The 25,960-nt window shown below is 49.0% G+C and overlaps 1 protein-coding gene across 4 annotated transcripts in view; it reads left to right on the top strand.

Annotated features, from left to right (window-relative positions):
• tp53bp1 (tumor protein p53 binding protein, 1) overlaps nt 1-25,960 on the top strand; it is a 107,291-nt gene that overhangs the window by 59,517 nt on the left and 21,814 nt on the right. For 3 of the 4 annotated variants that reach the window (XM_063070995.1, XM_063070994.1, XM_063070996.1), the window contains exons 10-19: nt 1,979-2,064; nt 2,917-3,134; nt 5,006-6,353; nt 9,706-9,822; nt 11,023-11,232; nt 13,042-13,090; nt 20,157-20,252; nt 20,886-21,504; nt 24,220-24,372; nt 25,602-25,918. In XM_063070995.1, coding sequence (XP_062927065.1) covers nt 1,979-2,064; nt 2,917-3,134; nt 5,006-6,353; nt 9,706-9,822; nt 11,023-11,232; nt 13,042-13,090; nt 20,157-20,252; nt 20,886-21,504; nt 24,220-24,372; nt 25,602-25,918 — 3,213 coding nt within the window. The remainder of the gene's footprint in view (nt 1-1,978; nt 2,065-2,916; nt 3,135-5,005; nt 6,354-9,705; nt 9,823-11,022; nt 11,233-13,041; nt 13,091-20,156; nt 20,253-20,885; nt 21,505-24,219; nt 24,373-25,601; nt 25,919-25,960) is intronic. The other variant, XM_063070997.1, reaches the window with a different exon arrangement.

The raw sequence follows: 25,960 nt of genomic DNA, 5'->3' as shown, positions 1-25,960 counted from the left end.
GGCGACGGGGAAGGTGTGGAGGGGCGGCGGGGGAAGGTGTGGAGGAGGGTCGGCGGGGAAGGTGTGGAGGAGGGTCGGCTGGGGAAGGTGTGGAGGGTCGGTGGGGGAAGGTGTGGAGGGGCGACGGGGAAGGTGTGGAGGGTCGGCTGGGGAAGGTGTGGAGGGTCGGTGGGGGAAGGTGTGCTAGATTTGGGGAGGGAGGCGTCAAGGGAAGGTGCGTGAGGCCAATGCTCATGGTCATGTGTGAGGTTGAGTTAAAGTAGGGTGGTGTAGACTGTTTGGACACATGAGCAGAAATAGGCCACTTGGCCCATCGAGTCTGCTCTGCCACTTGATCATGGCTAATATAATATCCCCCTCAACCATGTTCTCCTTGTAACTTTTGACGCCCTGGCTAATAAAGTACCTATCAAACTCCGCTTTAAATACTCTATACCGAATGACTTGGCCACTACAGCCATCTGTTGCAGTGAATTCCACAGATTCATCACCCTCTGGGTGAAGAAATTCCTCCTCATTACTGTTCTAAAGCAACATCCTTCTATTCTGAGGCTATTCCCTCTGATCCTACACTCCCCCACTACTGGAAACATCTTCTCTACGTTCACTCAATCTTGGCCTTTCAATATTTGACAGGTTTCAATGAGAATCCCTTTCAGCGTCTCTCTGTCCAAAACCGCACATTAGCGATGGTGAGCCCTGATTTTCTGGTCACAGAGACTGGATGATTTGCTCTCAGGGTTGTCATTAGCCAGCACTACGTGGATAGTAATTGAGTTGCCTTGCTCTGCCGCCTGTCACCTCAGAGCTCTCTTGCTTGTTACCCTTCTGGTTGGTTGGTTGCTATGGTTTCTAATCCCTGTTTGATGGAAATAGGAATGATTGGGAATAGGAGGGGAATTGGATTGGGCACTTCAGCAACACAAAATACTGGAGCGACTCGGTGGGTCAGGCAGCATCCGTGGAGGGAAATAAACTCGACGTTTTGAACTGAGACTCTTCAATAGGAGGGAAAGGAGGGTGGTAGAAGCTGGAATGAAAAAGGAGGGGAAGGAGTACAAACTAGCAAGTGAATGCTGAATCCAACATCAACGGCGACTTATCTAACTTCTGCTAATCACTCCCTTTGGTTTTCCCTCATTCATGTGGCCCCCTCACTTGCTTCCCTGCCCCCCCCCCACCTGACCATTGTCTTTCTCTGGTTCCTCACCGCCTTCCATTTGTGATTTGGCCCACTGTCCTCTCATATTTTATTCCTCCTTCCGCCCTTTACATTTTCAACCTATCACCTCCCAACTTCTGACTTCACCCCCCCTCCCCCACCACTGACCTTCCCCCCCTCCCCCACCCACCGACCTTTCCCCTCACCTGTCTCACCTGTCACCTGCCAGCTCGTACTCTTACCCCTCCTGCCACCTCCTCATTCTGGCCTCTTCCCCACCTTCCTTTCCGGCTCTGATGAAGGAAGGGTCTTGGCCTGTGATGGCGACTGTTTTCACCCCTCCGTGGATCACCTGGCCTGCTGAGTTCTTCCAGCATTTTGTCTCTGTTCCTCAGGATTCCCAGCACCAGCAGAGTCTTATTTTTTTTTAAATTTCGAGATACAGCATGGTAATGGGACCTTTTGGCCCAACAAGTCCGCACCGCCCAGTTGTACGCAGGTGACCAATTAACCTGCTAACCGGTACATTTCTGTAATGTGGGAGGAACTCTGAGCACCCGGAGGAAACCCACAGGGAGAATGTAGAAACCCCTCACGACAGCGGCAGAACTGAACCCGTGTTGCTGGCGTTGTAACAGCTCTGTGCTAACTACGTGCTACCTCTTGAGTGTCTGGATCAGCCTCTTATTGCCTGGACAGGTAGGTGTGCTGAATGGCCTGGAGGCAGAGGGTGGTGGGGGGAGTGAGAGAGGCTGCAGTGATTCACAGGGATTTTTCCATTGCTCTGTGTCATATCACGTGCCTCTCTTTTTACAGAAGCTCTTCCAACGTCGTTGACCCTTCGCAGGAGACGTTTGGGCCGACCCCCTTGATTGTCCCCAGCAGCCCCACGGAGCAGGGCGGTGAGTCGGGGGTAGTGGGGATGTTTGCCCGTTTGTGCCACGTCCCCTGATGAGTGGCCTTTGTCAGTCCGGCCTGGGAGAACCTGGGCTGTGATGGTGTGGGAGAAGGCTGCTTGGCCCGTCGAGTCCACACCGTTCCCCCCCCCCCCCCCGTACATCGCAGGTGGCTGCCATTCAGCACTGAATCTCTGCTGGTCCTTTGGTAGAGCTTCACTGCCAGTCCCAACCCCGCTCCCTCTCCCCTGTGGACCTGTGAAAACCCTTTCTCTGTCTATTTGATTGAGATCTCTTATTGTTCCCCTTTACGCTTGATCACAGCAAGTTTTCACTTGCCACAAAATCCAAAATCATAAATTAGTTCTAAATCCATTTGGGAATTTGGATGGCATTGAGAATATTGACCTTAACACCACAATATGTGGTTGAGATGGAATAGACTAGTTAATTGTGAGTGAGTGTGTGTGTGTGTGTGTGTTAAATATAAAGTTCATCTCTCACGCTCCCAGGTGCCAGCACAGGTGAGATAGATACAGAGTGAAGTTCCGCTAAATAGGAAGGATGTTCATAAGATTGAAAGTGTACAGAGGAAAAGTTCGTGAGGCAGCGCCATTGGTAGATGCAGTCGGTGGGGAGGGAAGTGTGCACAATGGACCAGGTGCATTCACTATATCCTGTAGCCCCTTGTGTTCCCCTCCATTGGAATTAACGTACCAGGCTGTTAGGATGCAAGGAATGCTGAAGTGCTGAGAGATTTAAAACTTCCGCTTTTGGAGTTTCTCGGTGCAAACAGAGACTGGGAGGTGTGGTTGGGGGCCGTGAGCAGCTGTGATGTGTTCGCTCTGACTTTTGTAGAAGAGGAGCCAATGGACACTTCCGCGCCCCTTGCCGACGTCGGTGAGGCAGAGAAGCCGCCGTGTGAGGGAGAGGAGCTGATGGAGATGGACCAGCCTGCAGAGCCGAGTGAGCCAGCCCTTCCTCAGCCGCAGGCATCCACCCCAGTGCTGGCCTCGGCCCCGGCATTCGCCACCAGCCAGCTGGTTCCTGTGCCAACGCTGCCCGATCTGTCTCATGTGAGTCCATAATCTGACGTAGGAGTTATTCCCCTCCTCTATGAGGCGGTCCTGTTGCACAAACCAGCCGATCATAACAGTAGAATTAGGTCATTAGTCCGCTCCAGCGTTTCATCATGGCTGATCAATTTTCCCTCTCAACCCCATTCTCTTGCCTTCTCCCCATAATCTTTGACATTTTGACTAATCAAGAAGCTATCAAACTCCGCTTTAAATATACCCAATGACCTGGCCTCCTCAGCTGCCAGAATTCCACCCTCTCGCTGAAGAAATTCCTCCTCAACTTCATTCCCAATGGCATCCCTTTATTCTGAGGCTGTGTCCTCTGGTTTCAGACTCACACCATAGGAAACATGCCCTCCAAATCCACTCTATCAAGGCCTTTCAACATTCACTGTTTCAATGAGGTCCCCGCTCATTCTCCTAAGTTAATACAGGCCTAGAGCTCCTCATGTATAAACTCTTTCAGTCCTGGAATAATTCTCGTGAACCTCCTTTGAACCCTCTCCAACACCAATGCATTCTTTTTCAGGTAAGGGGCCCAAAACTGTTCACAGTACTCCGAGTGAGGTCTCACCAGTGCCTTACAAAGCCTCAGCATTACATCCTTGCTTTTATATTCTAGTCCTCTTGAAATGAATGCTAACATTGCATTTGCCTTCCTCACCGCTGACTCAATCTGCAAGTTAACCCTTTGGGAGTCCTGCACAAGGACTCCCAAGTTACTTTGCACCTTGGATATTTGAATTTTTTCCCTATTTAGAAAATGGCCTACGTATTGTTCCTTCTGCCAAAGTGCATGACCATACAATTCCTGACATCGCCACCTCTCCGCCTTTTCTTCTAATCTGTCTAAGTCCTTCTGCTGCTTCTCCACTTCCTCAGCATTATTTGCCCTCCACCTAGCTTCGTATCGTCGGCAAACTTGGCCACTCCATTCCATCATCCAATTTATTGGCATATAGCATAACAAGAAGTGGTCCCAACACCGACCCCTGCGGAACACCACTAGTCACTGGCAGCCAGCCAGAAAAGGCTCCCTTTGTTCTCACTCTTTGCCTCCTGCCAATCAGCCACTGCTCTAACCATGCTATCATCTTTCCTGTTAAACCACGGGCTCTGTCTTGCTCAGGAGCCTCTTTTGCAGTACCTTGTCAAAGGCCCTCTGAAATTCCAAGTACACAACATCCATGGCTCTTCTTTGTCTATTCTGCTTGTTATTTTCTCAAAGAATTCCGACAGATTTGCCAGGCAAGATTTTTCTTGAAACCATGCTGACTTTGACCTCTTTTTATCATGTCCAACCAGTACCTGGACACCACGTCCTTAACAATGGAGTCCAACATCTTCCCAGCCACTGCAGTCAGACTAGTTGGGCTATAATTTGCTTTCTTCTACCTCTCTCCCTTCTTCAAGAGTGGAGTGGTATTTTCTAGTCCCCTGAGACCATGCCAGAATCTAGTGATTCTTGAAAGATCATTAATAATGCCTCCACAATCTCCCCAGCAACCTCATTCTGAACCCTGTGGTATAGTCTATCTAGTCCAGGTGACTTATCCACTTTAGACTTCTCAGCTTCCCCAGCACCTTCTCCCTAGTAATAGCAATTACACTCACTTCTGCCCCCTGATGTTCCTAAGCTTCTAGCGTACTGCTAGTGTCTTCCCAGTGAAGATGATGCAAAATACTTAATTAGTCCAGCATCGTTTTGCAGCAGTCCGATATCTACTCCTTCCTCTCTTTTAAAGAGAGGGAGGAATCCTGTGAGAATCTCTTTAATTTTGCTTCTACTGCTTTGTCCATTAGGTGAGATTTTTCCCTTCAGATGCTGACTTGTTTGTCTAACTGCAAATCTTCTCTTTTTTTTAAAGGATTTTTTTATGCCCACTCCAAGTCTGACAGAAAACGTTAACAGCAACAGAGAGGTTAAATCCACCCAAGCTCAGGCAGAGTGTCAGGCAAAGGCACCGGTGCGAGAGGAGGGAGATGTGGGATCGGACAGCAGATCAGCAGGGAAGGAGCCTGAGGCTGTGGGAGCCAGGAAGATGTGTGAGGGATCGGGGGAGCCGTTTGAGCTGAGGCTGTCCGCCAGCCAGTGGACACAGCCGATGGAGACGGACGACGGTGCTATTCTGGAGGACAGCGAGGCTACGCAGGTTGAGGAAGGGATTACCACAGAAATCGTTGTGGTGGGTCAGCTGGAGGAAACTCAGAACCTTCACCTGCGCTGGACTGGAGAAAGCCAGGCTACCTCATCCAGTGTTCCTGAGGGACGTACCTTTGAAGAAGCTGGCGCTGAACCTGGGCAGAAAGCTGAAGTGAAGGAGCTGAGAACTGCTGGAGAGTCCGGGAGGTCAGAGGGATCTCAGCACCTAGCCCCGCAGGCGCCTCAGTCTCCAGGGGTGCCGGTCCACCCTTCCCCGGAGGGGGCAGATTTGCCCAGGGACACGTTAATAGCAAAAGCAACGATTGTCAGCAAGAGGCCAGGGGATGAGGGAGAGGAAGGGTCTGTGTCACAAGGTGAGAAGCAGGGGTGTCTGTGTTCTGTTGACCACAACATTGAAGAGGAGGCGGATGGAGGGCTGAGGGAAGGTGGAGGGATCTTTCAGGTGTCCCAAAGCCACGTGGACTCAGGAACAATCGACAGAGAAGGCGAACCCATGGAGCAGGACACTAGTGAATCGGTTAACGTTCCGTCTGTAGGAATCTCACATCCACACAGTTTGGAAAGGTCGCAGCCTCCAACGACAGGTAGTGAAAGGAGGGAAGGTGATCTTCACTCTGGGGAGGACAACTGTGTTGCCCTCGGCGTGAATCCAAACGAGGGCGAGGAGCAGAGCAGTGGGTCCTCGCAGGGAATCTGCCCAGTGCCCTCAGGGCAGCGGGAAGGTCTCCCAGGCGACTGCCAGTCCTCGGGTGCAGGAGGTGCAGAGGTGGCAGACCCCGGGAGGGATATCCGAGTGGAGCTGGTGGTGAAGGTGCAGGCTGATGATCCTGGCAGCCAGAGCGCCGGGAGCCCCCGGCAAGAGCCAAGGGACGTGGAGACTTGGAACCACCGGAAGGCCGTGGAGGGACTGCCACGACCCAGTCGTGTTGAGCCCTCGACTGGGAGCCTGAAGGACGACAGTGAGGGGGAGCTGCCCGGCCAAGCGCACAAGCAGGGAGCTGAAGAGAACCAGTCGGAGCAGTCGGTGAAGAGCCTCCTGGATGGCTCTGGTGGTAGGTAACTTGCAGTCCGTCTGTGTTGCGGTTTGGCTGTTGTAAGGGATGAATTTGCGCTAAGAACCTCAGGTGGAAGAAGAGGTCGTGCAGGATTCCCAAAAAATTAACTTGCAGATTGAGTTGCTAGTAAGGAAGTCAAATGCAAATGTTAACATTTATTTCCAAAGGACTAGAATATAAATACAAAGATTTAATGCTGAGACTTTATAAAGTTCAATGTAAATTTATTATCAAAGTACATATATGTCAACATATACAACCCTGAGATACTTTTTCTTGCAGGCATACTCAGTAGATCTATAATAGAATAATAACCACAATAGAGAGAATTGTGCTCACACCAGCGTGGGTATTCAACCAGCGATAACCCCAGTGTTGTAGGCCTTAAGAGGACTTAATAGGAGCAGAATTAGGCCATTTGGCCCATCAACTCTGCTCCGCCATTTCATCATTGCTGATCCAATTTTCCTCTCAGCCTCTATCTCCTGCCTTCCCCTTGAGTCCCTTCTTGCCTTGACGAATCAAGAATCTATCAATGTCTGCTCTAAATATACATAAGGATTTGGCCTCCAGCTGCCTGTGGCAAAGAATTCCACCAGATTCACCACTCTCTGGCTAAAGAAATTACTCCTCTTCTCCATTCTAAAAGGGTGCCTCTCTACTCTGAGGCTGTGTCCTCTGGTCTTAGACCCCCCCACCACAGGAAACATCCTCTCCGCATCCACTCTATCAAGGTCTATCAGCATTTGATAGGCTTCAATTAGGTCACCGCTCATTCTTCTGAATTCCAGTGAATACGGGCCCAGAGCCATCAAACACTCTTCATATGACAAGCCATTCAATCCTGGAATCATTTTCGTGAACCTCCTTTGAACCCTCTCCAGTGGCAGCACATCCTTTCTAAGATAAGGAGCCCAAAACTGCTCACAATACTCCCAAGTGAGGCCTCACAGTGCTTTATAAAGTCTCAACATTACATCCTTGCTTTTATATTCTGGTCCTCTTGAAATGAGTGCTAACGTTGCATTTGCCTTCCTCACCATAGACTCCACCTGCATTTAACCTTTAGGAAATTCTGCACAAGGATTCACAAGTCCCTTTGCATCTCAGTTTTTTGTATTTTCTCTCCATTTAGAAAATAGTTAACGCTTTCATTTCTTCTATTAAAGTACATGGCCATGCACTTCCCGACACTGTATTCCATCTGCTATTTCTTTTCCCATTCTCCTAATTTGTCTAAGTCCTGTAGCCTCTCTACTTCTTCAAAACTATCTGCCCCTTCACCTGTCTTCATATCATCTGCACACTTTGCAACAGCCATCAATTCCATCATCCAAATCATTGACATATAGCATAAAAAGAATCAGTCCCAACACAGACCCTGTGGAACACCACTGGTCATCGGCAGCCAACTAGAAAAGGCTTCCTTTATTCCCACTCTTTGCCTCCTGCCAATCAGCCACTGCTTTATCCATTCTAGTATCTTTCCTGTAATACCATGAGCTCATAGCTTGTTAAGCAGCCTCATGTGTGGCACTTTGTCAAAGGCTTTCTGAAAATCCAAATACACAACATCAATCGATTCTCCTTTGTCTATCCTGCTTGCTATTTCTTCAAAGAATTCCAACAGATTTGTTAGGCAAGATCTTCCCTTGAAGGACCATGCTGACTATGGCCTATTTTATCACGTGCTTCCAAGTACCCCAAAACCACATCCTTAATAATCGATTCCAACACCTTCCCAACCACTGAGGTCAGACTAACCGGCCGATTATTTCCTTTCTTCTGCCTCTCTCCCTTCTTGAAGAGTGGAATGACATTTGCAATTTTCCAGTCCTCCAGAGCCATTCCAGAATCCAGTGATCCTTGAAAGGTCGTTACTAATACCTTCACAATCTCTTCAGCCACCTCCTTCAGAACTCTGGGGTGTACACCATCTGGTCCCAGGTGACTTATCTGCCATCAGACCTTTCAGTTTTGGAAGCACCTTCTCCCTAGTAATGGTAACTTCACACACTTCATGACCCCTGTCACTTGGAACTTTCACCAAACTAAAAGTTGTCTTCCACAGTGAAGACTAATGCAAAATAGTTATTCAGTTCATCTGCCATTTCCTTGTTTCCCATTACTACCTCTCTATCATCGTCTTCCAGTAGACTGATATCTATCCTTGCCTCTAACACACTTTATGTATCTGAAGAAACCTTTGGCATCGTCTTCTATATTATTGGCTGGCTTTCTTTCATATTCCATCAATGGTCAGACTACATTTGGAGTATTGTGAGCAGTTTTGGGTTCCATATCTAAGAAAGGATGTGCTGACATTGGAGAGGGTCCAGCGAAGGTTTACGAAAATGATCCTGGGAATGAAAAGGGTTAAACTCTGGGCCTGTACTTGCTGGAGTAGAAGAATGGGAGGGAGAGGTCTCATTTAAACCCACCGGAATATTGAAAGGCCTCGATAATATGGACGCAGAGAGGATGTTTACAATAGTGGGGGAGTCTGGGAGCAGAGGGCACAGTCTCAGTATACAAGGGCATCCCTTCGGAAAAGACATGAGAAGGAACTTCTTTAGCCAGAGGGCGGTGAATCTATGGAATTGGCTTTGGACACCAAATCATTAGGTATATTTAAGGCAGAGGTTGGTAGATTCTTGGTCAGTAAGTGCATCAAGGTTACAGGGAGAGGACAGGAAAGTGGGGTTGATGGGGATAATAAATCAGTCATGCTCGAATGCAGAGCAGCCTTGATGGGCTGAGTGGGCTGATTCTGTGCCTGGTCTTACTGTTGTCAGCTGGAGGGGGTTAAGATTTGAGTGTCAGTGCCAGTCCATTAGTGGGTCCACGCAGCGGCCTGGTGAGAGGTTCACAGTAACTTTGGAGCCAGATACCCGAGGTGGAGAGGAGGGAGGGAGGGTGTGGCTGCTGGAGTTGGGAGGGGCTGGAGGTGGTCGGTACAAATCTTGATACCTTCTAGCCCAACGAGGCTGGTGGGTGACACTGGGTACATTCTGATTAGATCTTAATGTTTTGCAAAAAGTCCATTCCGCACTAGTGTGGCAAAGGTAGTTCAGTAATGAGCCATCTGTGCCTCTGGGCCCTGGGTCCTGGGTCCAATGAGGATATTTGGGAAAGGGGTGGGGGCGTTGTTTGTAAAGACCAGTGTGCACAGATGGGCTGAATGGTTTCAATCCACATCTAACGTTACATAGCTCCACAGAGCACGATGCTTGGAGAAGGGTGGATGTGTGGGCCAGATGTTGTTTGCTGTTGCCGGCTTCCTCGGCCTATTTCCCCCTGTTAACGTTTGTCTTTTCCTGTTACCCTCTCCCCGGCTTCCCTGCCCCAGAAATTCCGTTCCACTTCACGCTCCCGAAGGAAGGTGACGTCATCCAGCCGGTTAGTGGTGCCACCCCGCCTCTCCTCGGCAAGCTGAAGCCCGGTCCTCGGCACAGCACTCCCATCGGTAGGTTCACAGCTTACTCATCGTGAGGATGTCGGCCATTCAGCTGATCCACTCCTGCTGTGGCCATCTCTCTCATCCCCTCCCTCCCCGCCTTCCCCAATCTCTCTAAGCCAGCAGTCCCCAACCACCGGGCCGTGGACCGGTACCGGGCAGCGAGGAAACGATATGAGTCAGCTGCACCTTTCCTCATTCCCTGTCACGCACTGTTGAACTTGAACATAGGGTTGCCAACTGTCCCGTATTTCCCCCGCTAAGGTAGAGCGTTCCTATGAAACCTTTTGTGCCGAAATGGCATGAAGCAAAGAAGCAATTACCATTAATTTATATGGGGAAAGTTTGTGAGCGTTCCCAGACCCAAAAAAATAACCTACCAAATAACACATAAAACTTAAAATAACACTAACATATAGTAAAAACAGGAATGATATGATAAATACACAGCCTATGTAAAGTAGAAATAATGTATGTACAGTATAGTCGGGAAGATGAAGGGAAAACTGATTTGTGGGAGAAAAATCAGCACGTACGCGCGTGCGCACACAGGTGCCCGCGCAAGGCTTCATGGTCATGGTAGTCTTTCCTGGGGTAAAGTGTCCCGGGATTTGACTGCTACTTTTGTCCCTTATTTGGAAGTGAGAAAGTTGGCAGCCCTAACTGTAAAAGACATGTTGAGGTGAGTTTAACCCTACTTGAACAGCAGCCCCCCCCCCCCCCCACCGGTCGGCCGGTCCGCAAGAATATTGTCAATATTCAACCGCTTCGCGGTGCAAAAAGGGTTGGGGACCCCTGCTCTAAGCCTCTTTCTTGCCTGTTCTTAATCCAGTTTTCCTTTTCCGTGCTTCATGAGTGGGGTTAAGAGGGAAAATAAATCGGCTATGATTTATCAAAACTCCTCTTGGCTGCCAGACATGGCCAGGACAACTCCACCAGAGAATCATAAAGCTTTATAGCACAGAATCAGGTCCTTTGGCCCATCTAGTCCATGCTAACCCAGTCTTCTGCTTAGTCCCATATACCTGCATGGACACCAGACACCTCTCATCCATGTACCTATCTAAACTTTCCTTAAATATTGTATTGAGCCCATTAGCTACCACTTTCTTGCACCCCGGGAACTGGCAAATTGGCCTGGATTTCACCTCGGAAATCTCTGATCCATCAGTAGCTCTAAGATCAGAACCTTTTCTCTTTGCTTCGCAGAGCTTGCAGTGCATCCCATGGAAACCAGTGATGTCACGCCGGGGAACACCATGGCAACCAGCGACATGATGGTCGATGTGAGCCAGCGGACCTCCCCAAGTCCGGAGTCTCTCTCTGTCTCGGCGACCGACAGCAAGCTGTGCCTGCGGATGAGGATGGAGACCCCCGTCACTGAGGAGGGAGACCACTCGGAACTCTTCAGTCTAGAGAGTAAGACGAGGGCAAGGTGTGGGGGTGATGGTGGCATTCCTGTCCTTCTGTATCCAGAGGGGACATGGTGTACAACACAGGGTGGTCTGTGACCATTCTCCCAGCTTCACCTTCCCCGTACACAGAGGGGTGTGTATGCAGAGATACGTCTGCTTTGGTGTCAGACTTTGCATTGACACAGTCCCTGTGTATTGGCATTGAGGAGCGTAATAGACTGGCATACAGCGCAGTTTCAGGGCCTTCTGTCCCAGTGAGTTCACCCAAATACATCTACTCACCCCTCCGTCTTTGGAATGCGAGGGGAACTGGGGCACCCAGAGGAAGCCCACGCAGGCGCAGGGAAAATGTACAAATTCCTCACGGATGGTGACAGTAATTGCACCCGAGCCGCTGTTGCTGAAATAGCTTGACGCTATGCTACCGTGCCACTGCTGGGAAAGCACCAGCCCATTCCTTGCAAGGAGTGGGGTTTGAAGTGCTCGTGGGAACTGGGAATCACGGGCAGGGTGGAATACTGCAACACTCAAACAGGCTGTGTGGTGCACGATGTCTCACCAAGCCCAATGTTGAATTAAACTAATTCCCTAAACATGATACATATCCTTCATTTCCTGTGTCTTCAACTCCCTAAATCCCACTATTGTATTTCCTCCAAAGCCTCCAATTTGCTGCGTGCCTCCACTGTCGTATCAGCCTCCATCAGCCCACACCAGGCACCCACCTCTCTCTCTGCAAAACACAACCCCGATAAACTCTTTCTCCTTCTCATCTTAAATGCATGTCCTCTAGTACTCGACATTTCAACTCTGGGAGAAGGATTCTGGCCTTACCTATCCTTCTCATAATTTTATAAACTTCTCTGGGGTTCCCCTTCAGCCCACAATGTTTCATCAAACCCGATGCTGGAAAAAACTAAATCTGTTCTGCCGGTATCCCTCCGTTCCCTGTCTAAACACCTCTCCGATATCGCCTTTGTAAACACAAGAGATTGTGCGGGAGCAGGAAACCCAGAAATGATGACTCTTCATTCCTTTCCAAGACGCTGCCAGTCCTGCTGAGTTTCTGCAGCATTTTGTGTGTGTTAAACATCACCGTCGTAACTCTGTCCACCACTCCCCCTGTCAGCATGTTCCAGGCAACCACCACTCTCTGTGTTTACGGGAAAACTTACCCCTCACCTTCGATGTATTTGACACTCTACCCTGGCGGAGTATTCTCACAATCTAGCCTTCCTGGCCCTATGTTGTTGGCACCTTCCATCTGTGGTTTGTTTTCTGGGCTAAGGGAGATTTAATCTTGTCACTTTGAGTGTGCCTGATGCTAACAGGGATCCCAGAGCGGCTGCCTGATCCGCTGTACTCCACTGGGAGAGAACCCTCCACAAATCCCTCAGGCTAGTGAGGAGGTGTTACAGGGATACAGAACATAGTTTATACATAATTCCTTGTGAAATATGAAGGCATGGGCACGGACTGTTCATCCTCTCGGTGTGCACTGCTCACTTGTTTGCTAGAACTGGTTTTCTACTTGTGACCTGTAGCCGGTGACGTTGTTTCTGGTGCCTACCTCCCGGCCATTTCCCACGTTTCACTCTTCTCCTGCCTCCGCCATCATTTCCTTCAACGTCCTCTCCCTGCATTCCCCTTCCCTCTCCTCTCTCCTCTGCCCACCCTCCTTTCTCTCTGCTCTCTCTCTGATTCCCTCCCCTCCCTCACCCCATTCTGACAGCCAAGAGATGAGTCGGTGTGTGACGTCTGTGTCACTGTATCATTGGCTTTGATACCTCTCTCTCACGTTTCCTCTCCACAGAGCCCGTGTTGTCCAGAGAGTCGACATCTGCTGCTGGTGTGGTTGCCAGGTAACTGTGACTGTGATTCCACCCGCCAGTCTTGTAGAACAATGGCCGCCCTCTTTTACCCCCGTCTCTGCCTCTGGACAGGCAGTGAGTTCTGAATTTGTGCAGGTGTTTTGTTGTAGTTTGGAGAGGGGAATCTTTGTGTTGTGAAGTTTCTGGGCCTGAACCCCACAAATTCTGTCTGCTTCACTGGTCTTTTCCCTGGGTTTCTTGAGAGTGACCCTGCTGTGGAGTGGAGTTCACACCAGCGAACGAGTCCAACGTCTGTAGATGATGGAACTCCAGAACAAGGGCAATAGCTGCAAGCACTGTCTGCGCCGGCGTAGGAAAACGCCGTTAACCCATCTGGCTAGTTATGGAAGTAGGCCATTTGGCCCTTCTCTGCTGCTGGGCTCCTTCACCCCATAAATCATCTCCAAAGAGTCATGATGCCTTGGAGAATAAATTTTGCCTCATCTTTCTTAACTGAGTGTCCACCCCGTCGGACTGGATTCTCTGAGTGTGGAGTTCACTCCAAATCCACCTTTTCGGGTCCCTTTGTTTCTCAGGTGGTTGTGGAGATGGGGGCACTGGTATTTTTCTGTCAAGGGACCTGCTGAAGTCAGTGCTTGACTTCCCCAGAGTACAAGTGTCTCTTGTGATAGGGACAGAGTGCTGCTATCCTGGAAGGCACCAATGCTTCCCTTACACTGGGTTCTGAACATGACACTGGCTCTTTGGGAGAGATCTTGCTCATCCTGTTACCTCAGTACCCACACGTCGTATGTGTGCATTGCATTGCCTGTGACAAGAACATAAATGAGAGCATGTGAACAGGGAGCAGGAGTCGGCCCTCTGGCCCGTCGAGCCTGCTCTGCCATGCGATAAGATCATGGCTGATCTGGCCGTAGACTGCTCCACCTACGTGCCTTTTCCCCCTAACCGTAATCCCTCCGGGGTGCAAAAAATATCTGAGTGAATAATGGACTTCAATTAATGGACTTCATTAAAACAGCTGTAGATGAGTGTGTCCCCACTAAATCACTCAAGAGTCTTCCCCAACCAGAAGCCCTAAGTGAACCATCAGATCTGAGATCAGAGGCATTCAAGTCTGGAGTCCAGAAATTCTACAAGCGGTGCAGAGATGATCTTTGGAAAGCCATCTCATGGGAAAAGTGGAAATTCCAGACCAAACTTGAACTAACAAGGGATGCTTGACAGCTCTGGCAGGGCTTGAACACTATCACCTCCGACAAAATTAAATCAAGCGACATGGGAGATACCAGGACCTCGCTTCCAGATGAGCTCAATGGCTCCCCTGCTCGCTCTGACCATCAGAAGATGGAGGAACCGTCGCCAACCCCCACATCCGCCGAGAATCCTATGATCTCGGTTTGCGGGCTGCCTTCGGGAGAGTGAATCCATGGAAAGCATCTGGACTGGACGGGGTGTCTGGCCACGTACTGAAGACCTGTGCTAACCAACTGGCTGGTGTGTTCACTGAGATCTTTAACGTCTCACATTGCGAGTATGTGGTGCCCATTTGCTTCAGGCAGACTTCATTTGTACCAGTGCCCAAGAAGAGCATGGTAACCTGCCTCCATAATTATCACAGTTGTATTTACATCCACAGTGATGAAGTGTTTTGAGAGGCTGGTGATGAAACATATCAGCTCCTGTCTGAGTGGTGACTTGGATCCGCTCCAATTTGCCTGCTGAAGCAACAGGTCCACAGCAGATGCCGTCTCACTGGCTCTTCTCTCAATCCTGGAGCATTTGGACAGTAAAGATGCCCACATCAGGATGTTTTTTTTATCAACTACAGCTGAGCATTCAATACCATCATCCCCTCAGAACTAATCGATAAACTCCAACAACCTTGGCCTCAATACCCCCTTGTGCAATTGGATCCTGGATTTCCAAACTTGTAGACCCCAGTCAGTTCAGATTGGTGACCACATCTCTATGATCTTCATCAACACAAGTGCACCACAGGGCTGTGTGCTGAGCCCCTGCTCTACTCACTTTACACCTATAATGGTGTGGCCGTGAAGGCTCCAATGCCACATTCAAGTTTTCTGATTGACGACACCACTGTCGTGGGCTGAATCAAAGGTGGTGATGAATCAGCATATCGGAGGGAGATTGAAAATCTGGCTGAGTGGTGTAGTAACAACAACCCCTCACTCAATGTCAGTGAGACCAAGGAACTGATTTTGGACTTCAAGACTGGAAAACCAGAGGTCCATGAGTCAGTTCTCGCCAGGGGATCAGAAGTGGAGAGGGTTAGCAACTTTAATTCCTTGGTGTTACTATTCCTTAAGGTTGTCTTAGCCAGGGTGGTAGTGGGGATAATCTCCCACTACCTATTAAATGGTCCCAGTGGTGTGCACCTCAAATAGCCTCTGACAATAGTTCCTGGCTTTCATGTGTGGCTTAGCTACGAAGCCCGGCGGAACTGTTTCTACTGACAGGAAAAGGGACAAAGACGGGTTCCTGGCACCTTACAACCAGTCGCTTCAGGCCGATGTGGCTCGTCAGCCGTGGTTGGCGGCTCATCTCGGAGCAGGAAAACTGGTCTCAAACCTCCACTGTCTTGCGGCTTTATCTACTCATGGGGAAGGCTTTGGGAATAAACCCTGAGAGAAAAATCTGGAGCTGGAATCCCTAAGGCAGTCCTACATTGAGTTCAATGCTGACTGGCAACTCCTGCGTTGCTGCTGGTACCAAACTGTATCAGCCTCTATCGTTCCTTTGGGTTCATTAACTGCGTGGAGAGGCGGAGCTTGCTACACGGGCAACAGCTTGCTCTCCATATCGTACTGCCCTGACTTGTGTATCTAGACAGCTAGGGTGCAACATCCATGGTTGACCCAGATCGACAGGTTTCTGAGGATCCATCATGTAAGTGCTATTTGAAGGAAGCACAGCAGCACCTTTTCAGTCTGCAGAGATTCGGCACGACATCTGAAACTTTGACAAACTTCTATAGATGTGTTATGGAGAGTATATTGACTGGCTGCATTACGGCCTGGTGTGGAAACACCAATGCCCTTGAGTAGAAAATCCTGCAAAATTTAGTGGATTTGGCCCAGTACATCACAGGTAAAACCCTCGCAACCACAGAACACATCTTCATGAAATGCTGTCATAGGAAAGCAGCATCCATCATCAGAGATCCCTACCACCTAGACCATGCTCTTTTCTCACTGCTGCCGTCAGGTAGAAGGTACAAGAGCCTCAGGACTCGCACCACCAGCTTCAAGAACAGTTACTATCCCTCAACCATCAGGCTCTTGATTACAAGGGGATAACTACACCCATCATTGAAATGTTCCCACAACCAGTGATCTCACTTTAAGGACTCTTTATCTCATTATCTCATGTTCTCGTTACTTACTGCTATTTATTTATATTTGTATTTGCACAGTTCCTTGTTTTCTGTGCTCTGGTTGATCTTTCATTGATCTTCTGTAGTTACTATTCCATAGATTTGCTGAGTATGCCCACAAAAAAATGAATCTCAGGGTTGTATATGATGACATATACAGTGGCATACAGAAGTTTGGGCATCCCTGGTCAAAATTTCTGTTACTGTGAATAGTTAAGTGAGTAGAAGATGAACTGATCTCCAAAAGTCATAAAGTTAAAAGATGAAACATTCTTTTCAACATTGTAAGTAAGATTAGTGTATTATTTTTGTTTTGTACAATTTTAGAGTGAAAAAAAGGGAAAGGAGCACCATGCAAAAATTTGGGCACCCCAAGAGATTTGAGCTCTCAGATAACTTTTACCAAGGTCTCAGACCTTAATTAGCTTGTTAGGGCTATGGCTTGTTCACAGTCATTGTTAGGAAAGGCCAGGTGATGCAAATTTCCAAGCTTTATAAATATACTGACTCCTCAAACCTTGTCCCAACGATCAGCAGCCATGGGCTCCTCTAAGCTGCTGCCTAGCACTCTGAAAATTAAAATAAATGATGCCCACAAAGCAGGAGAAGGCTATAAGAATGTAGCAAAGCGTTTTCAGGTAGCCGTTTCCTCAGTTCATAATGTAATTAAGAAATGGCAGTTAACAGGAGCGGTGGCGGTCAAGTTGAGGTCTGGAAGACCAAGAAAACTTTCCAAGAGAACTGCTTGTAAGGTTGCTAGAAAGGGAAATCAAAACCCCCATTTGACTGCAAAAGACCTTCAGGAAGATTTAGCAGACTCTGGAGTGGTGGTGCACTGTTCTACTGTGCAGCGACACCTGCACAAATATGACCTTCATGGAAGTATCATCAGAAGAAAACCTTTCCTGCGTCCTCACCACAAAATTCAGCATCAGAAGTTTGCAAAGGAACATCTAAACAGGCCTGATGCATTTTGGAAACAGGTCCTGTGGACTGATGAAGTTAAAATAGAACTTTTTGGCTGCAGTGAACTAATGAGTATGTTTGGAGAAAAAAGGGTGCAGAATTTCATGAAAAGAACACCTCTCCAACTGTTAAGCATGGGGGTGGATCTATCATGCTTTGGGCTTGTGTTGCAGCCAGTGGCATGGGGAACATTTCACTGGTAGAGGGAAGAATGAATTCAATTAAATACCAGCAAATTCTGGAAGCAAACATCACACCGCCTGTAAAAAAGCTGAAGATGAAAAGAGGATGGCTTCTACAACAGGATAATGATCCTAAACATAACTCAAAATCCACAATGGACTACCTCAAGAGGTGCAAGCTGAAGGTTTTGCCATGGCCCTCACAGTCCCCCGACCTAAACATCATCGAAAATCTGTGGATAGACCTCAAAAGAGCAGTGCATGCAAGACGGCCCAAGAATCTCACAGAACTAGAAGTCTTTTGCAAGGAAGAATGGGCAAAAATCCCCCAAACAAGAATTGAAAGACTCTTAGCTGGCTACAGAAAGTGTTTACAAGCTGTGATACTTGCCAAAGGGGGTGTTACTATGTACCTGCTGGGCCCTTTTCCTTTTTTGTTATTTTGAAACTGTAAAAGATGGAAATAAAGAAGTAATTTTGCTTAGAATATTAAAGAAATGTGTCATCTTTAACTTTATGCCTTTTGGAAATCAGTTCATCTTTTACTTGCTTAGCTAATCACAGTAACAGAAATTTTGACCGGGGTGCCCAAACTTCTGCATGCCACTGTATGTACTTTGATAATAAAATTTGCTTTGAACTTTGAAATATGTCCAATTATGATACAGAAACTGGCTGCAGTTTGACTGTCCCCAGTCAAAACAATTGCCTCTTTGCTCTGCCTTCAATAATGACCTGCATGTTTCCAATCACAATTGAGAAAATCTGTAGACACTGGGAATCCAAGCAACACACACAAAATACTGGAGGAACTCAGCAGTACAGGCAACATTTCTAGAAAAAAGTACAGTTGACGTTTCAGGCCAAGACCCTTCGGCACAATCCCTAAAGTCTTGCTGAAGGGTCTCGACTCGAAACATCGACTGTACTCTTCTCTGTTGTTGCTGCCTGGCCTGTTGAGTTCCTCCAGCATTGTGTGTGTGTGTGTGTGGCCTGGTTTCCGGTAGCAACTTTCCACAGCTTCAAGAGAAGCCCACGTACTAGCAGCCAGCCCGGTTCTTTTTGAGGTGCCGTCATGGGTCTGTTTCTGCACAGCTAGATCCCAGAGCTGCATTGTGATTTGGTCCAGAACATCTGTGGGTGAGTTTGGTTGAGAGTAAATATTGGGCCTCGGTTTGCAGCCGGACTCCTCTGACAATGCAGCACTCCGTCAGCACCGTGTTGGAATGCCAGCCTTGGTCCTGTGTGTGAGTGCTGGGAGTGGGACTTGGACATACCATCGGCTGAGACTGAAGACAAGTGAGAGGGCCTGAATGGTCCGCTGTTTTCCTTAGATACCGTTGGATCTGGTGATTGATCCAGAGGCTCTCCAGAAGTCAGGAATGAGGCGTGAAACTTTGTGGTTGTGGTCATTTTGTTACAAGAACAAAGAACAAACAAACAAATGAGAAAACAAAAAAAAGAGTTGTGGTCAATTCATACTCCGACTGGAGATAACAACATTGCAGTAAAAGCACCTATATTCTTTGTTATTCACACCGCTTCTGGTAAACGATCACAGCAAACAGTGACCTGTGGCTTCCCTGTCGAGTGTCACGATTTGGCATTTTTGTGGTGTGGTCAGAAGTTTGGTTGGTTTAAAAGCCGAGCCGAATCGGGAAGCTTGGGTACTGGCCTTTTCAAGGTGACAGAGGGCGAGGGTGGGGAATGACCCAGTTTAGCTGATCTGAACGCTGGGCCAGATTGAAATGGTCGGGGTGTCGGAGTTGGAGGCGAGAGACAGGCTGGTTCAGCTCACTGCTCCGTGGTGTTTGTTGAATTGGCTTCAGTGATGCCTGGCTTTGTGAATTTCAACTCTGAATGCTGCCTACTTGCTTTAATATTGCACAATTTGTTTTTTTTTTGTGTCTCTCTCTGCACACTGGGTGTTTCACAGTCTTCTTTTGTTTTTACTGGGTCTATTGGGTTCTTTGTTTCGTGGCTGCCTGTAAGGAGATGAATCTCAAGATTGTGTGAAGTATACATGCTTTGATACGAAATGTACTTCGAACATTGTGATAGCAATTAGCCCATAAAATAGCTAGATTCAAGCGGGTGACACCTGCTGCAGGAAATCTGAGAAGCTTCTAGAAAAATACAGAAGCAGCTGTACAACAATTACTAGAGAATTTACTGAGCAATTAAACATATATGACTGATTATATAAACATACCAGCAAGCATTCCAGATATCTCAGGCAGAGCGAGGCACATGTGTGGTGTGTAAGTGCCAGGGTCACGGGTCAGGAAGGATCTCTCCCAAAGAGCCCGTCTCCTAAATAGAGTAAGAGTGGGAGAACCTGACCAGAGGGCACAACCTCAGAATAGTTGGATGCCCCTTTAGATCAGAGACAAGGTATTCCATAAGAAAATATAGCTATTCTACACTAATCCAACAATACCTTGCCATTTCCTGAGTGCTGTTGTTGGGCTAACTTGGGGCACGTGTGGGTATTCGGGGGTAACTGGACAACCGTGCTCGGCCGAGTCTAACTCAGCGTTTCCTTTGCTAGCAGCGTTGTGACGAGCCCGTCGGTGTTCAGTCGCGTGTGCGAGGCGAGGCGAGAGACGGAGGCGAGAGCACAGGAGGAGTCCGCCACCCCCTTTCGGTAACTTCCTTCGGCTGAGCGGGTGTGTGTGAGGGTCTGTTGCGTCCTGTTGCTCCCTGTCTTCATTGGGCCTTGGGCCTACAGGTGGCACCACAGTTAACCCCTTGTAGTCCTCTCTGGTGACACAAAGTCAAACCAGTTTCGACGTGGGATGCTGTCGCTGAGAGAACACCACAGCTCACTGCGGTGGGTCAACAACCCCTCCCGCTTAAAGAAATCTCTTCCCTACTCAGTCTTGTCGGACTGCCCCCCCCCCCCATGTCAGACTGCTCCATACCCTCCTCTTCTAAACTTCAGTGACCATCAGTCACAGAGTCATACAGCACGGAAAGAGACCCTTTGGCCCATCTAGTCCATGTTATCCACTCAACCCCATTTGGCCCAAATCCCTGTAAACCTTTGATTTCCTTTCCAAGTTGAAAAGTGAACTGTAAATGTGCCTGCGCCTGCAGTCACGGGAAGAAGGTACTAACAGCTTACAGAAGGGTGGGAATTGACTCGCGGTCGCTGGCGCTGTTGACCGTTAACGCTAACCGCTGTACTACCGTGCTGCCTGCGCAGCGAGTGCTCTTGGGGTAGGGGCTCCTTCTCCTGTTTGTCTCCATTGGTGACCGTGCGCCCTCTCCTTTCCAGCAGTGGGACGTACAGCCTCCCAGACACCGAGGAGGAATCTGACGATCCGAGCCAGGGGCACGTGGCCTGGCAGCGCCATCCGCAGACGAGGCGACGTTCCCAGGGCCAGGTCCTGGATACCCAGACCCCTCCAGATGGCGGGGAGGAGGGGGAGGTCAGGGAAACTCCTGAGGAGTCCATGCCAGATCCTAGCACTGGCAAGCCTATGGACAGGAGTCCGGAGGAGAGCGAGGAAGAGGTAATGGAATTTGTCAGTAGCAGCCAGGAGCTCCCGGAGGCAGGGAAGGTGAAGGGAGGGGAAGCTCCCGAGGCCAGGACTCTTCCGGCTGCGTTCAAGGACGATGGGATGGAGATGTTGGATGCCAGAGCAAGCGGGCAGGCTGTGTCTGGGGTCGGGCGCCCCTGGAGTCCCCTGGATCTCACGGTCATGCACACCAGTACCCAGACCAGCACCTCCATCAGCAGCCCGTCTCAGGAGGGCTACAGGAAGCTCCTGTCCTGTGACGCCATGGTGCAGACAGAGGAGACGCCCGGGAAGCCCATGATGCGGTCAAGAAGCACGTCCTACCACGTGAAGCAGGGATCAGATGATCGAAACACTGAATCGCTTCCCAGTCAGGTAACGAGGCTGTCTGTTTTTTTTTAATATAAAATTCAATTGATTCACAACTTTTATTTCAACCTCACCTACCAGACCTTCCTGTACAGCAGTGAGCCAAAGCTGGCTGCTCACGTTCCTGGTGGAGAGGCTGCCCTGAGAGAGAGCTGTGTCTGCCCGCCAGCCGACAGGTCTAGGTGCACCCTTTGTTCTCCCCCAATTCCCTTCCTCCCAGCGGGAGAGAGGCGTGGGGGTGCTGGCTCTGAATCCCAGAGACTGGGGCTGGCACTGAGAGCGGGAAAAGAGCAGTCCAGTGCAGGAACTGACACTGAAACAAAAATTAAAGCCTTTGCACACCTCTGTCGAGGAGGTAAAGCTTCCCACCTATCAGATGTGTTAGGACACTTGGACAGACATGTTGGTGAAAGGAAAGTGGAAGGGTTAGATTGATCTTTCTTAGTTAAAGGGTCAGCACAACATTGTGGGTCGAATGGCCTGTACTGTTCTATGTTCTAAACCAGTTGTACAACACTGGAAGTTCGAGCTTCGGCACTGAGCATTGAATATACACAGGATAGGAAATAGCCCCTGAAGCATGGCAGGTTTGCTCTAGAAAGTTCCAGAAAGGTGGCTGGTTCACTCAAAACTCAAACTACTTAATCCAGGGAAATATTTCTTCTTTAAAGTAAACTGGAACTCATATCATCTAGATAAGGCTGGGTTCGTTCCAAGAGCCCATGCTGCCCTGTTACGCTGGTGACCAGTGACCCTGCCAACCCATGCGACTTTGGAATGCGTGGGAAACTGGATCACTCGGAGGAAGCCCGTGCTGTCATGGGGGAGAACGTAGAAACTCCTTACAGACAGTGTTGAACCCATATCGCTGGTGATCTAATAGCTAAATACCATGCTATCATGCTGCTACAGTCATTCAAATACAAAGCTAAGTATTAGTTGGGCCACTTGCAGAAGTCAACTAGTGCCCATGCGCTTCGGTTAACCAATAATGAATTAAAATTGAATCAGTATAAATCTTTTATTGATCAGGCCTCTGACTCTTCCCCTGAAGTCACTACCTGTGGTTAGTAGCATGAGTCATAACCATCCCTGCAATGGCAGTAACTCTGCAGAACCACGCAGAATATCAACTGGATCGCTCAGCGGTTAACACAATGCTCTTGCAGTGTCAACGACCTGGGTTCAGTTCCCACTGTGAGGAGTTTGAATGCTCTCCCCGTGACTGTGTAGGGTTTCTCCGGGTGCCCTGGTTTCCTCCCACAGTCCAACGGTGTACAGGTCAGTAGGATGACTGGTGTAATTGGGCAGTACGGGCTTGCTGGACTGGAACAGCACGTCAGAATCAAAATCGCCGTTAGGTTTAGTGACGGAAAGTAAGTCTTGCTGATTCCGTAATGATTCCGGTTGGCTTTGAGATTTAACCAGGCGGGTTTTTGTGTTTCAAGGTTCAAAGTAAATTCATTATAATTCATTATCAAAGTACATGTGCGTTAGCATGCACAACCCTGAGATTCATTTTCTTGCAGGCATACTTAGAAAAATCAAATAACTGTAATGCAATCAATGAAAGACTGCCCCAACAAGGTGTGCAAATGAGAACAAACTGCAAATACAAAGATAAGTAATAATAAATAAGTAATAAATATTGAGAACATAAGATGAGTCCATTGGTTGTGGGAACATTTCAATGATAAGTCAACTTGAGTGAAGTTTTTCCCTCTGGGCCTGATGGTTGAGGGATAAGAACTGTTCCTGAACCTGGTGGTGTGAGTCCTGAGGCTCATGTACCTTCTTCCTGATGGCAGCAGTGAGAAGAGAGCATGATGTGGGTGGTGGAGGTCTCTGATGATGGATGCAGCTTTCCTGGGACAGTGCTTCATGTAGATGTGCTCAATAGTGGGGAGGGCTTAACCTGTGATGGACCGGGCCGTATCCACTACTTTTTGTAGGATTTTCCATTCAAGGGCATTAGTGTTTCCATACCAGGCTGTGATGCAACCAGTCAGTATACTCTCCACCACACATCTATAGAAGATTGTCAAAGTTTTAAATGTCATGCGAAATCTTCACAAACTTCGAAGTGGAAGTGGTGCTGTGCTTTCTTTGTAATTACACTTACATGCTGGGCCCTCTGAAATGATAACACCGGGAAATTAAAGTAGCTGATCCTTTCCTCCTCTGATCCTCCGATGAGGACTGGCTCATGGACCTCTAGATTCCCCCTCCTGAAGTCGATAATCGGCTCCTTGGCCTTTGGACACTGAGTGAGAGGTTGCTATTGTGGCACTACTCAGCCAGATTTTCAATCTCTGCCCTATATGCTGATTGGTCACCACCTTTGATTCAGTCAACAACAGTGGTGTGGTCAGCAAACGTGAATATGGATAGCATTGGAGCTGTACTTATGCACACAGTCATAGGCATAAAGTGAGTACAGCAGCTCTGTGGTGCAACTGCCTGAAGGAGATATTGTTGCCAATCTGAACTGACGGGGGTCGGCTATTAAGGATCTATTTGCACCAGGAGATATTGAGGCCACGGTCTTCAAGCTTATTGATTAGTTTTGAGGGGATGATAGCATTGAATGCCAAGCTGTAGTTGATAGGAAGCATCCTGATGTATGCACCTTTGCTGTAGGCAACGCCTTGTGTCTGCCTTGGTTCACAGTTCCAGTAATTGTCTGATCTCTCCCCCTTGCCACCCGAAACGCCGCTGAAGGAGGAGGACGATTTTGAGCTGCCGGCACCTCCGGCTGGTTGTCACCTGCGCAGGCACGTCCGGACGATCAGGGAGGTGCGGACGGTGATAACCCGGGTCATCACGGATATCGTGTACGTGAATGGGCAGGAGGTGGACCGAAAGGTGACAGAGGTGAGAGCAGGCGAGGGCTGTGGGGAAGCCACTTGCTAAGGCTGACAGGTGTTCGAAGATCACGACAGCACAGAAATAAGCCCCTTGGCCATCTAGACCATGCCAGTCTGGTTTTCCACCTAGTCCCATCTACCTGCACCTGGAAAATATCCCTCCATACCCCTCTCATCCGTGTACCTATCAAAACTTCTTTTAAATATTACAGTCAAACCCGCATCCACCTCCTCTTGTCCACACTCGCGCTACCTTCTGAGCGAAGAAGTTCCCCCTCTGGTTCCCCTTAAATATTTCACCTTTCACCCTTAACCTGCAACCTTCAGTTCTGGCTCACCCAGCCCGAGGGAAGAAAGCCTTCATGAATTCACCATTTCTAAACCACACATAATTTTGTATACTTCGATAAATCTCCCCCCTCCCCCGCGAGGAGAACTGAGAAATGGGGAGAATAAATAGCAGGAGGGTTCTTAGGAATTAGAGCCCCTGCCCCCCATCTGTGATTCCCTGTCCCAGGGACATCTCGCTCCCTGCTTTGAAACTTTAACGCTGGAGTTTTTGTGATCTCTGGACATGAATTCCTCAATTTTCCAGCCTTCCAGGGGACAAAATTCCTGCCCATCTCTGCCCTTTTGCAGGGGATCCTTCAACTATGACACTTTCCCCTGGCTTGAGGGCTTTCTGAAATAGTGAGGCTAGTTTTTTTGTATTGACACAGTGGTGGGTGCCAGGTATGATCTCTTGGGCAGCTGGTGGAAGCAGAGACGGTGACCGTGTTTGAGAGGCTGTGAGAGAGACACGTGAACAGGTCCATTCTGTGCAGGCAGAAGGCTTTAGCTTAATGGCCTCATGCTTGGTTACAGGCGTTGTGGGTTGAGGGGCCTGTCCTGTGCTGCACTTTACCGTGTCATACCAGACGCACAGGTGAGGTATGCAAATACAGAGGATTCCACTGATGCTGGACATCACACGCTCAGTGCTGGTGGAACTCAGCGGGTCAGTCAGCATCTATGGAGAGGATTAAACGGTAGACTTTTCGGGCCTAGACCCTTCATCAGGACTGGAAAGGAAGGGAGAAGAAGCCAGAATAAGAATTGGGGAGGAGCGGGAGGGGGAACGGGTACACGCTGGAGGGTGATAGGTGAGACCAGTTTCAACGTACATGACAAATAAAGCTAGTCCTTACCCTTATAAATGTACCCAGTGTCGGTGAACTGTCGTGTTTTTTATTTCAGGAGAGCGAGGAGCCAGTGCTGGAGAGTCGGGAGTATGAGAACGAGGTCTCCCCATCCCAGGCCACCGGCTCCCTGACCTCGGGTGACCTGGCTGACATCAGCTCCTTCTCCTCGAAAGCTTCCAGCTTGCTGCGAGCCTCCAGCGGGGCGAGCAGCGGCATGTCGCTGGCACACAGCAGCAGCAGCGGTGGCGGGGCCGTGGGGCACGCGGTACACGAGCGGGGCCGGGGCGGGAGCGTCCCACGAGGCCGGATTGGAGGCACCGACTCCCGGGAATTCGTCGCACCTGTGGGCAGAGGTTCACCAAGCAAGCTGAGGTGGGGCTGCATGTTTTACCGAGCGTCGGGGTCTGTGAATCA

Source organism: Mobula hypostoma, chromosome 18, assembly GCF_963921235.1.
Source record: "Mobula hypostoma chromosome 18, sMobHyp1.1, whole genome shotgun sequence".
In the NCBI taxonomy this organism is placed as follows: domain Eukaryota; kingdom Metazoa; phylum Chordata; class Chondrichthyes; order Myliobatiformes; family Myliobatidae; genus Mobula; species Mobula hypostoma.
Note: the sequence above shows the minus strand (reverse complement) of the source record. Positions and strands in the feature narration are given on the sequence as shown.